This window comes from Erpetoichthys calabaricus, chromosome 1, assembly GCF_900747795.2.
Source record: "Erpetoichthys calabaricus chromosome 1, fErpCal1.3, whole genome shotgun sequence".
Taxonomy (NCBI): Eukaryota; Metazoa; Chordata; class Cladistia; order Polypteriformes; family Polypteridae; genus Erpetoichthys; species Erpetoichthys calabaricus.
The window spans coordinates 176,721,504-176,734,003 of record NC_041394.2 but is presented as its reverse complement, the minus strand read 5'-3'; the positions used below and the strand labels follow the sequence as shown (position 1 = coordinate 176,734,003).

Below are 12,500 nucleotides of genomic sequence, written 5' to 3'. Positions count from 1 at the left end.
AATATTAAATTAAAGTGTAATAAAAGTCTATAGATAGATAGATAGATACTTTATTAATCCCAGGGGGAAATTCACATACTCCAGCAGCAAAAAATATTAAATTAAAGAGTAATAAAACAAAAAAAAACAAAAAATGCAGGTAAAAAACAGACAATAACTTGAATAATGTTCAACGTTTACCCCCTCTGGTGGAATTGAAGAGTCGCATAGTTTGGGGGAGGAATGATCTTCTCAGTCTGTCAGGATTGTCTCGAGGCACATATCTGGGGAAGGTTACAGAAAAATTTCTGCTGCTTTGAAGGTCCCAATGAGCACAGTGGCCTCCATCATCCGTAAGTGGAAGAAGTTCGAAACCACCAGGACTCTTCCTAGAGCTGGCCGGCCATCTAAACTGAGTGATCAGGGGAGAAGGGCGTTAGTCAGAGAGGTGACCAAGACCCCGATGGTCACTCTGTCAGAGCTCCAGAGGTCCTCTGTGGAGAGAGGAGAACCTTCCAGAAGGGCAACCATCTCTGCAGCAATCCACCAATCAGGCCTGTATGGTAGAGTGGCCAGACGGAAGCAACTCCTTAGTAAAAGGCACATGGCAGCCCGCCTGGAGTTTGCCAAAAGGCCCCTGAAGGACTCTCACACCATGAGAAAGAAAATTCTCTGGTCTGATGAGACAAAGATTGAACTCTTTGGTGTGAATGCCAGGCGTCACATTTGGAGGAAACCTGGCACCGCTCATCACCAGGCCAATACCATCCCTACAGTGAAGCATGGTGGTGGCAGCATCATGCTGTGGGGATGTATTTCAGCGGCAGGAACTGGGAGACTAGTCAGGATAAAGGGAAAGATGACTGCAGCAATGTACAGAGACATCCTGGATGAAAACCTACTCCAGAGGGCTCTTGACCTCAGACTGGGGCGACGGCTCATTTTTCAGCAGGACAACGACCCTAAGCACACAGCCAAGATATAAAAGGAGTGGCTTCAGGACAACTCTGTGAATGTCCTTGAGTGGCCCAGCCAGAGCCCAGACTTGAATCCGATTGAACATCTCTGGAGAGATCTTAAAATGGCTGTGCACCGACACTTCCCATCCAACCTGATGGAGCTTGAGAGGTGCTGCAAAGAGGAATGGGCGAAACTGGCCAAGAATAGGTGTGTCAAGCTTGTGGCATCATATTGAAAAAGACTTGAGGCTGTAATTGCTGCCTAAGGTGCATCGACAAAGTATTGCGCAAAGGCTGTGATTACTTATGTACATGGGATTTCTCAGTTTTTTTATTTTTAATAAATTTGCAAAAACCTCAAGTAAACTTTATTCACGTTGTCATTATGGGGTGTTGTGTGTAGAATTTTGAGGAAAAAAATGAATTTAATCCATTTTGGAATAAGGCTGTAAAATAACAAAATGTGGAAAAAGTGATGCGCTGTGAATACTTTCCGGATGCACTGTGTGTATATATGTGTATATATATATATATATATATATATATATATATATATATATATATATATATATATATATATATATATGGGGGGGGGGCAATCTTGTGACAAAAAGTATAACTTCAAAATTCTAAGGGATATGATATTTAAACTTGGTACAAATATAGATGACATTTTGTGGAACAAAAGAAAATTGATTCCAGGATAGTACACATTAGTACTTTAAAATCCAGAGAGATTTTTGGAGAGTAATCCCCAAAGTTGCCATTTTTTTTCTATTTTTATTTGTTTAGTTGATATTGATTTAAACAATGTATTTCTAATCACATTGTGACGTGTGAGTCCTTGTCTTGCACCCCAAAACACGAGGCTGAGTCTCAGTACTTTAGCAAAACCAGCTTTTGTTCAACTTGAAACAGGAATAGCATGGTTTTTTATGTAGCGGGATCTGCTACTCTCTTATACACAGACACAGCAGTGAGGCAGGGTTGTGGCCAGGTTAGTGGCCAAGTAATACTGTTCCCTGCAGTTATAATGTTCCTTGCTTCACCCATCGAAGGCAGGTGCTCACAGTGCAACCGTGATACTTTCGGATTTGTTTTTCGCAGCGAGCTGCTACAGCGCTGTGAGCCTGCGGTTGCCCTGGCAACTGATAGGCTGTCTTCCACAAACTTGCCGAATGCGGTTCGGCATGTTGGTCCGTTGGGGGGAATCCCAAAAGAGTTTAGAAACCTTACAATATAAATACTTAAAAAATTTGGACTGTTGTACTGACTACTCTTCAGCTATATGCAGCTCCCTTATTAATTAAGATGTTTATTTTCAGGAATGTATTTTAGGTGCAATAATGGCAGTATCCCCTTAGGGCATAAGGAGTTAATGATGATGTTATAGCTATATGTAGCTGTACAACCATGAGTAAGCAGAGTGACCATTAATGGGCTACATACACAGCCCTTGGGACACCAGTGCTCAGTGTGATGCTATTGGAGATATTTCCAACACAAACATTCTAGGTCTCTCTGTCAGGAAGTTCAGGATCCAGTTGCATAGGGAAGTGAACTTCTGTATTCCCGTACTTGAATTTGATTGTCCACAGTATTCAGCTTTGCACCATACTCCTTCATGATCAGTTTTGGACATTTTTTTGCCTTATTCATTTTATTAATTTTGTGATTAAGTATTCCATGTTTTTTTTTTTTACAAAACTAAGCAATATGGAGTTTCTTTTGGTGACTGTCTAGAGAAGCTGGCCATGTTAGACTTGCTGGCGTCACTTTCTGAGATGCTGGAGATTACTAGGCTATAAACATTCAGTCTTTTAGCTCTTTAACCTCTGGTGCAGAGGAAAGCAAGTTAATTTACTTAATTTGTTATTTATGTTAGGCTTGGGAGAAAATAATAAGTGAGTGGCTCAACGAAGATACCCAGACATATGTCTATACATCACCAAGGATCATGTGGTTTCCTCCATTCCTTTAATGTTATGCATTTTCCTACATGTCAAAATAAGCTGGAATAATATAGATACACCCTGGTGGATAATGCAGTTGTTATGTTAATAAATCAAAACCTTGTGAAGTTAATTTAGTCTTTTCTATTTGAGTTACAATTTATACTTTCAAAAATGCTATTTAAATTACATGTTTAAAGATAGATTTAAAACATGCAAATATTTCCTCAGTCTCTGGATTTTTAGAAGTTGGGAAGCTCAGACCTTATTGTAAATAAATGGTAAGTCCTCACCAACAGTAATGCCAAAAATTCTCTCCTTTGGATGTGTGTGCCCAACATAAAATTGATAGATTTGGTAGATAATTGTCCTTTTATTCCAGATAGTGTATGCCACATTATAGTACTTTCTAATCATGTATGCCTACTTTACAGTTTCAAAGACAGTACTGTGGAAGGCCAGAAGGATTCTCTGCACCTCCAGAAAAACCTTTGTTCAGTCATGATGAAGATTTTTCAAAAGGAAGTAAGTCATATTTTTTCAGGATGTTTTAATGTACAGTATGAAATAAGATGTCAACACACCTAAAAGGAAAAGCAATTGTTATTATCATATAATTTAAACATTTTGAGTTTTTGAAGTAGACAGCATTTGACTTATTGGTCACACATGCAAGTAAGAATTTCACTGTACTCTGTAACATGCGCAATACTCCATCATATAATCAATATACTGCAAAAAATGCATATGCAAAAACTAGACAAAAAACATTAAGCGGGAGTTGTTTTGCTTTTATTCAGCAATACTTCCGCCAGTGGGGTAAGCAAAATTTACTTGACAAGATTTCTTAAAATAAGCTAAATAATCGTAAATATACATTTTTTGATAAGTCAATAATTCTTACAATAAGGAAAACAAGATTTAATGTCATGATATACAGTTGTGCTTGAAAGTTTGTGAACCCTTTAGAATTTTCTATATTTCTGAATAAATATGACCTAAAACATCAGATTTTCACTTGTGTCCTAAAAGTAGATATAGAGAATCCAGTTAAACAAATGAGACAAAAATGTTATACTTGGTCATTTATTTACTAAGGAAAATGATCGAATATTACACATTTGTGAGTGGCAAAAGTATGTGAACCTTTGCTTTCAGTTGGTGTGACCCCCCTTTGCAGCAATAACTGTAACTAAACATTTCTGGTAACTGTTGATCAGTCCTGCACACTGGCTTGGAGGAGTTTTAGCACATTCCTCCATACAGAACAGCTTCAACTCTGGGATGTTGGTGGGTTTCCTCACATTAACTGCTCGCTTCAGGACCTTCCACAACATTTCGATTGGATTAAGGTCAGGACTTTGACTTGGCCATTCCAAAACATTAACTTTATTCTTCTTTAACCATTCTTTGGTAGAACGACTTGTGTGCTTAGGGTCGTTGTCTTGCTGCATGACCCACCTTCTCTTGAGATTCAGTTCATGGACTGATGTCCTAACATTTTCCTTTAGAATTCTCTGATATAATTCAGAATTCATTGTTCCATCAATGAAGGCAAGCCGTCCTGGCCCAGATGCAGCAAAACGGGCCCAAACCATGATACTAGCACCACCATGTTTCACAGATGGGATAAGGTTCTTATGCTGGAATGCAGTGTTTTCCTTTCTCCAAACATAATGTTTTTCATTTAAACTAAAAAGTTCTATTTTGGTCTCATCCGTCCACAAAACATTCCTGTCAATAGCCTTCTGGTTTGCCCACGAGATCTCTAGCAAACTACAGATGAGCAGCAATGTTTTTTTTTGGAGAGCAGTGGCTTTCTCTTTGCAAACCTGCCATGCACACCATTGTTGTTCAGTGTTCTCCTGATGGTGGACTCCTGAACATGAACATTAGCCAATGTGAGAGAGGCCTTTAGTTGCTTAGAAGTTACTCTGGGGTCCTTTGTGACCTCGCCGACTATTACACGTCTTGCTCTTCGAGTGATCTTTGTTGGTCGACCACTCCTGGGGAGGGTAACAATGGTCTTGAATTTCCTCCATTTGTACACAATCTGTTTGACTGTGGATTGGTGGAGTCCAACCTCTTTAGAGATGGTTTTGTAACCTTTTCCAGCCTGATGAGCATCAACAACTCTTCTTCTGAGGTCCTCAGAAATCTCCTTTGTTCGTGCCATGATACACTTCCACAAACATGTGTTGTGAAGGGCAGACTTTGATAGATCCCTGTTCTTTAAATAACACAGGGTGCCCACTCACACCTGATTATCATCCCATTGATTGAAAACACCTGACTCGAATTTCACCTTCAAACTAACTGCTAATCCTAGAGGTTCACATACTTTTGCCACTCACAAATATGTAATATTTGATCATTTTCCTCAATAAATAAATGACCAAGTATAATATTTTTGTCTCATTTGTTTAACTCTCTTTATCTACTTTTAGGACTTGAGTGAAAATCTGATGATGTTTTAGGTCATATTTATGCAGAAATATAGAAAATTCTAAAGGGTTCACAAACTTTCAAGCACTACTGTAAGTACTTTTCGTTAGCTTAGAGTAACTTTTTTGCAGTGTATTAACATTCTCAAACCATTGTGAGTGGACTGGGATCTATTCAGGGTATAATTCCTGCTTTGCTCAAACATTCTCAGGGTAGACTTCACCCACCCATGATCCTCAATTAGATCTATTGGGTTGGAGAATGTTATGTTATCTTTACTGATAAACAGTATTATTTTCCCCATTTGTTTTATCGAGTCTCTACCTCTTACTTCATCTCCAATGCATTACTGTTGTGGTGTGAAAATTTGCATACAAGTTGATAAATATTTTGTATATCTTTATTTGTAACTTAGGTAAAGCAATGTAATATTAGTGTTACATTAGTGAGAAGCATTCATGTTTACCCCCCAGGACTAAGTCAGCATAGTGAATTTTACGACAGGGTTGGGGGAAGTGCCTGAAACAAGTTTGGCAAATGTTTCTCTGCAGGGCTCTCTCAATCAACCCCCACAGGAAAGCTAGACTGCCTTGCTGGCAAACTTCAACTCAACACATGGTTTTGGGACAGAAGTGAAGATGTTCTCTGCCCCATTGGTCTGAAATATGGCTGTTTGGAATTGGCTTGTATCAAAAGCCTTCAAGTACCATGACACTCTATTGGGTCTACAGGTTGCTTTACCTCTCTCTCGCCAAACTGATGAAAGACCATCTCACACACCATGAACTGAAAAGGACAACACAATAAAGAGCACAGCACAGCAGCCATATTGAGACAGGAATGTGGCCTGTTCTGAAGAAAGCTGACCACAAATGATGCCTTAACTAGAGACATTTTTAGTAACTAACAAGCTTGTGTGCCGCCTGAAACTACACATCAGCATTTATCAGGTTGTATGGTTGCCAATATTCAAATGTACTTGGCATATTGTTATTATTTAATAATACATTATTTAAAGTGTAACTTAACTCCTGCTTGTCTTTTACTACACCTAATTGCCTGAGGTTATAAATGTAGAAGGGAAGGTGAGGAGAAGTTATATGGTACAATACCTTGTAAACAGTGGTAGGTCTGTGAGATTTGAGGCATTCTGACAAAGGCTACATATTAATAATACAAAAGGGGAAAGTAGAGTAAAATACTACCAAGACAAAACAATTACACACATCATGGCAGTAAACAAAAACGAAATCTCTAAGGTTACCAGGGACTAAAAAAGACCTGTGTCCCAGAAATACTGCCTATTCTTGTAGAATAGCTGTACAAATTTTTGTTAAGTAGGGTAGACTCAGGGTTCATACAGGTCCTGGAAAATCTAGAAAGTTGTGAAAATGAACAAGACAAAATCGAGTACTGTAAGTCCTTGTACTTAAAGTCATGAAAAATATTAAAGTGAATTCCAGTAATCACATACAGTATCATGAGGTAAAACATCAGAGTTTTTGACAAAAAATGTCCACATCTTGAATTAATATCACCTTGGGTTTTGTTCTGTGTTTGCGTGTGAGCTGGCATAGATATGTAGTAGCTGTTACTGCTCAGAGCTTCCAAGTCAAATTATCATAATCAATTTAGCTTTAATTAGTAAATAGCTAGACGGGTAAATTACACTGCGTGTATTAGATTTGTTGCTGTAATTTACTGAGGTGACAGAATGCCAGGAAAATGTGCATTTAACTTGAAATGTTTGAAAAACACTGACTACAAATTTTGGCTTCAGTAATATAAATTAAGTAAGCATATAGCTGGGTGCCATTACTTTATGAAGAAGTTTGAAATTGAGAATGTAGGCGAGTCTGCTTTAAAAAGTCATATGAAAGGAAGCAAACATTGTGAACTGAAGAAGAGCTAGGAATCCAGTAATTCTATTGAGAATTCTTTTGGACTTTTTGGTGAGTCATCGTTACACCTGTACTGTAGCAGTAGTGACCTGTTTAGGTGCCAAAGGATTAGCCGATAGTAGCGCTAGTGAAAGCTCTAGTTGGGCTAGTGATACTTCTATGATGTTGCAAGAGTTCGGCCTTCAGTTATCCATAATTCCACCCGCAACAGCTGCTGCAAGCTGACAAAAGCACAAGAAACACATCCTTACCTTGAGAAAATAGTACTAAGAATCTATATATCCACCTTAATAAAGTGATAAGTATGCGTCTGTGTGTCCGTCCAGTTGCTCTTTTTGTGTCATTCCAAAAGATAGTGCATCACAAACATTTTTAGTAATAAAATGAATTTCATGTGTCATTCCAACAGATGAAACATCACAAGCATTAACGCTGCTTTAATAAATCCCTTACCAAACGGCACAAAACCGAGATACATTATATGCATTGCATGGTGCACTGCAAAGGTTAATGCTGAGGACTACATTGGTTACTTAGATTTCAATCTATCTTAGACGGGTAGACTGTCACGTAAAAACTTAGTAACCACAGGTCTTGAACCTTGATCTTAGTCTTAATTGAGAGCTTATGGATATGTGTAACACAACCCACAAATTGATGTGCAGGCAACCTCAACCATATAATTGAGCTTTGGGTCCTTCTTAAGTCCTGCAGCAGCACAACTGCATTCTGCCATTGACAGGAAAATAACAGCATTGCAGGCACACGGCTGCTGACAGGTAATGAATCACAGTGACATCTGCTAACAGTGAAGCATATTCCACAGGCCAACTGATCTTTTTAGTTGGAAACACAAGTCATATGCTCTGAGTGTAAAAGAAAGTCATACACGACCATATAAATGGAGAGGTGGGCTAACTCTGCCGCAGAGCAACGCAAGATTGGAAAGGAATAGCTGTGACATCTGCTGACAGTAATGCACACTGTACAGGCTGAATGAAAGTTTTTTATTGCAAACACATTTTATAAACCATTAGGGTATGAAAGAGGAGGCAGAGCCCACCTTACCAGAGTAGCCTAGAGTGCAGTGTTTTATAAGAAGCACATAAACCATGTTTCTTTGAAAACCAGAGGTCCAAGTGTTTCCTAGTTTGTGATAAAATAATTATTTCTGGTTTCCTTTTGTTATTATAAGAATCATAAACATGGAAGGCATGTTTTCTTAAATAAAAACCTTTTAATGCTTGAAAGTATTTTTGGTTAAGCTCTAAAGCTTTTCCTTTCACCTTTGCACCCCAGTACCCTACAGTCCCATTGTAAACTGCAAGAACAGACAAGGAATATTTTGAAATTAAAAAAATTTAGTACACTATTTCAAGTGACAAATTAATTTATACCACAATTGTTAACATACAGTACAACTTTAACTAAAAAATTCCAAACTTACCCTTTAATTTTGCATTCAGGACAGGGTTTCTCACTGCTGACTGGAAAATTCCAGATCTGCACTCCGCCTTATATTGGTTAGGGCTGTCACGATCATGAAATCTTTTTTTTTTTTTGAAGAGATTTTTCTGCTGTTTTTATACCACTATCATAGAGTAAGCCTAATAATCTTTATGAAGAAGAAGAACCAGTTATTAGCATTGAACATTGGAAAATTTAAATAAAAATTGCATTCCTGTTTGCCTGTTAGTATTTGTAAACAAAAATTGTGCATGTCAGATCTATACTAATAAAAGGCAAAGCCCTCACTGACTGACTGACTGACTGACTCACTCACTCATCACTAATTCTCCAACTTCCCGTGTAGGTAGAAGTCTGAAATTTGGCAGGCTCATTCCTTACAGCTTACTTACAAAAGTTAGGCAGGTTTTATTTCGAAATTCTACGCGTAATGGTCATAACTGGAACCTGTTTGACTGACGCATTCATCACTAATTCTCCAACTTCCCGTGTAGGTAGAAGGCTGAAATTTGGCAGGCTCATTCCTTACAGCTTACTTACAAAAGTTAGGCAGGTTTCATTTCGAAATTCTACGTGTAATGGTCATAACTGGAACCTGTTTTTTGTCCATATACTCTAATGGAGGAGGCGGAGTCACGTATCGCGTCATCACGTATAACGCCTCCTACGTAATCACGTGAACTGAAAACGAGGAAGAGATTTACAGCACAAGTCAAATGCGGGAACGAAGGTAAATGACGTTAATTGTTGACTGTCTTTTAATACTGTGTACTTGTTGAGTGTCTTTTAATACTGTGTAAGCATACATATTAACACATGTGCAATTAAACGTGTGCATTTACGGGGTGATTTCTCAGGCTTAAAAGCTCGCCTTTTATTAAAAAGGTAAATGCAAACTCTTTTCATTCTGAAGGGCACAAACCACGTTAGATTTCAGCCGTTAAACGCGCAAAAATGTCAGTACACCAGATAAATAAGCGCAACATATTATCAGTTGTATTGTATGCTTACAATACATATAGAAATGTGTTAATCGTTAACTAATATTATGGGATGGTGTTTTTCGACTCGCGCTTTGATTTAAACGATTGCATGTCTTGGTGGGTTTGCGTAGCTTATTGTCATTATCTTTACAGCTCTTTTTAAGACTTAATTTAAAAAGGTTTTCTTTTCTTCTTAATAAAAATTTAAAAGCAGTACTTCGCCGGTGCGAAGCGCTCACTTCACTCCCTTACGGGAATCGAACCTCGGATGTCAGCGCTAGAGGCTAAGCCCCTAAATTGCGCCACGGCGTGTGGTTCGTTTATTTGACAGCATGTAGATCGGGGTAATTACATTCACGGCATTCGTAGTCTGATTCACAATCTGATTGTATGGGTGGTTACCTACCAGGTAACGCTTATGGTTAGCCAGCAAGTCATCTCGAAGTGATCACTCGAGTGAACGCAGCTTCACAAAAAAACAGATCCTTAACAAACTGTTATTGGTATATTTTCCCTCAATTTTAAAAGGTTTTCTTTTCTTCTTAATAAAAATTTAAAAGCGGTACTTCGCCGGTGCGAAGCGCGGGGATTTGAGCGACTGACGCATACAGACATATTCATGAGTGCAGGTACTTCAGAAAGAAAGCACCGTGTAAACCTAAACTTTAAATTAAGTTCACAGACCTACAAAAGTTTGCCATTGATTTGAGGCAAGATTGCTTTTCTCATGTACAACTATACGTTGCATTCTTAACAGTAAGCTTGCACAGCTTGGTCATATTACAACCTGAGTGCTGAACTGACAACGTCGTATACAAACAGAACTATAACAATCGTAATAAACAAACAAAAAAAAAAGCGAAGAACCCTTGGATTTAATAAAAAGGCTCTTTCCTTGGCGAAGCAAGGAAAAAGGAAGACCTTATATGGCGTTCGTTTATAAAACAGCGGAAAAGCTGTGTTAAGGCTGCTTCACAAAAAAACAGATCCTTAACAAATTGCTATTGGGATATTTTCCCTCAATTTAAAAAGCTTCTTCATAAAAATTTAAAAGCAGTACTTCGCGGGGATTTAGATATATATATATATATATATATATATATATAGAGAGAGAGAGAGAGAGAGAGCTATAGATATATATATATATATATATATATATATATATATATATATATATATATACAGTAATCCCTCCTCCATCGCGGGGGTTACGTTCCAGAGCAACCCGCGAAGTGAGAAAATCCGCGAAGTAGAAACCATATGTTTATATGGTTATTTTTATATATTTTAAGTCCTTATAAACTCTCCCACATGGTTTATAAATATTCCCCGTACAGTTATACAGCATAAACCCTTTATATTCTCTTAGTTATTAGGTAAGATTCGTTGAAATTATGTATGTAAACACAGTTTATATACTACAGTACTCACAAACATACGTATCGTATATCATTGAGGAGTTTTATTTAATACGTAACAGTTTTAAACATATTGTAATTGAGTAGGTGATATAAAAATACGTGAAAAATCTAACATGTAAATGCTGTACATAAAACCAAAATGCTATTTTAAAGAAACCGTAGAGCGTCTCCGATATCACATTTGTTGCAGCCAGGCCACCGGCAATAAATACCTACAATGCAAAAAAAAAAAAATGCAATGCAAAAAATTGTATAAAATGTGTGCACAGTTACAATAAACGTACATACATGTACTGTACTACGTACGTAGAAAAATAGTTTTGGGTACTCACCAACTTGTCAGATAACGATGCTATTTACTGGACTGTCACAGCTGTTGTAAAGGAGCCTCTTCACGCGACTGTGTAGCAGCGCCGTCGTCTTCTTCCACTGAAGGCGTACTAGGCAGTGTTTTACGTGTAAGGAACATCGTGATGGGCAGTTGCTGGCGCTGCCTTTTCATTTGTGTAAAGAGGTTCCTATACACTTCTGTGGCGCCGTCAAGAGCATTTTTAAATTGCAGAGAACGAATCATTTGCGGGTCCCATTCTTCAACGGATGTCTGCAACCCGTGGACTCGTTGATACCGTAGTGGCGTCCTACAGCGGCGTAGCTTTTCCCTTCCTTCAACATGTCCAACAATTTCACCTTTTCAGCAATTGTTAGCATCTTCCGTTGGCGCTTCGGCACGGCCCCAGTAGCAGGAGAAGATCGCTTTGTAGACATAACGAAGAGCTTGACTACAGTACGCACAAAGCAAAACGATGATGCTGAATGAATGAGATGAGATGAGATGCCGGCTTTAAGTGAAATCGAATTCTGCGCTCCCTGTTGCGGAGCCAGTCAGCACCCAGGAGCTTAACCGCGTCCTCTGATTGGGTAGCTTCTTAGCCATCCGCCAATAGCGTCCCTTGTTTGAAGTCAAATGCGTCCCTTGTTTGAATTCAAATGGGCAAATCATGAGGAAGCGCACTTACTGTAGACCGCAGACATCCGCGAAGCAGTGAAAAATCCGCGATATACATTCACATATGCTTACATTTAAAATCCGCGATGGAGTGAAGCCGCGAAGGAGGAAGCGCGATATAGCGAGGGATCACTGTATATAGATATACATATATAGATATAGATATATATAGATATTGATATATATATATGTATGTATGTCTATATATATATATATGTGTAAGCTTATAAGTACTGCCTTACTTCTCTTTAAGAAAGGAAGATGTAATGATACTTGATTTAAACGATTCCATGTCTTGGTGGGTTTGCGTAGCTTATTGTCAATATCTTTACACCTGTTTTTAAGACTTATTGACTGAAACAGGCTTTCACGAAAAAAGTTAGGGCT

General features: G+C 38.3%; 1 protein-coding gene across 4 annotated transcripts in view; it reads left to right on the top strand.

Annotated features, from left to right (window-relative positions):
• The window catches only part of hdac10 (histone deacetylase 10), a 313,475-nt gene that overhangs the window by 243,675 nt on the left and 57,300 nt on the right, over positions 1-12,500 (top strand). For all 4 annotated transcript variants that reach the window (XM_051924423.1, XM_051924431.1, XM_051924418.1 and 1 more), the window contains one exon: positions 3,325-3,415. In XM_051924423.1, the coding sequence (XP_051780383.1) occupies positions 3,325-3,415 (91 nt within the window). The remainder of the gene's footprint in view (positions 1-3,324; positions 3,416-12,500) is intronic.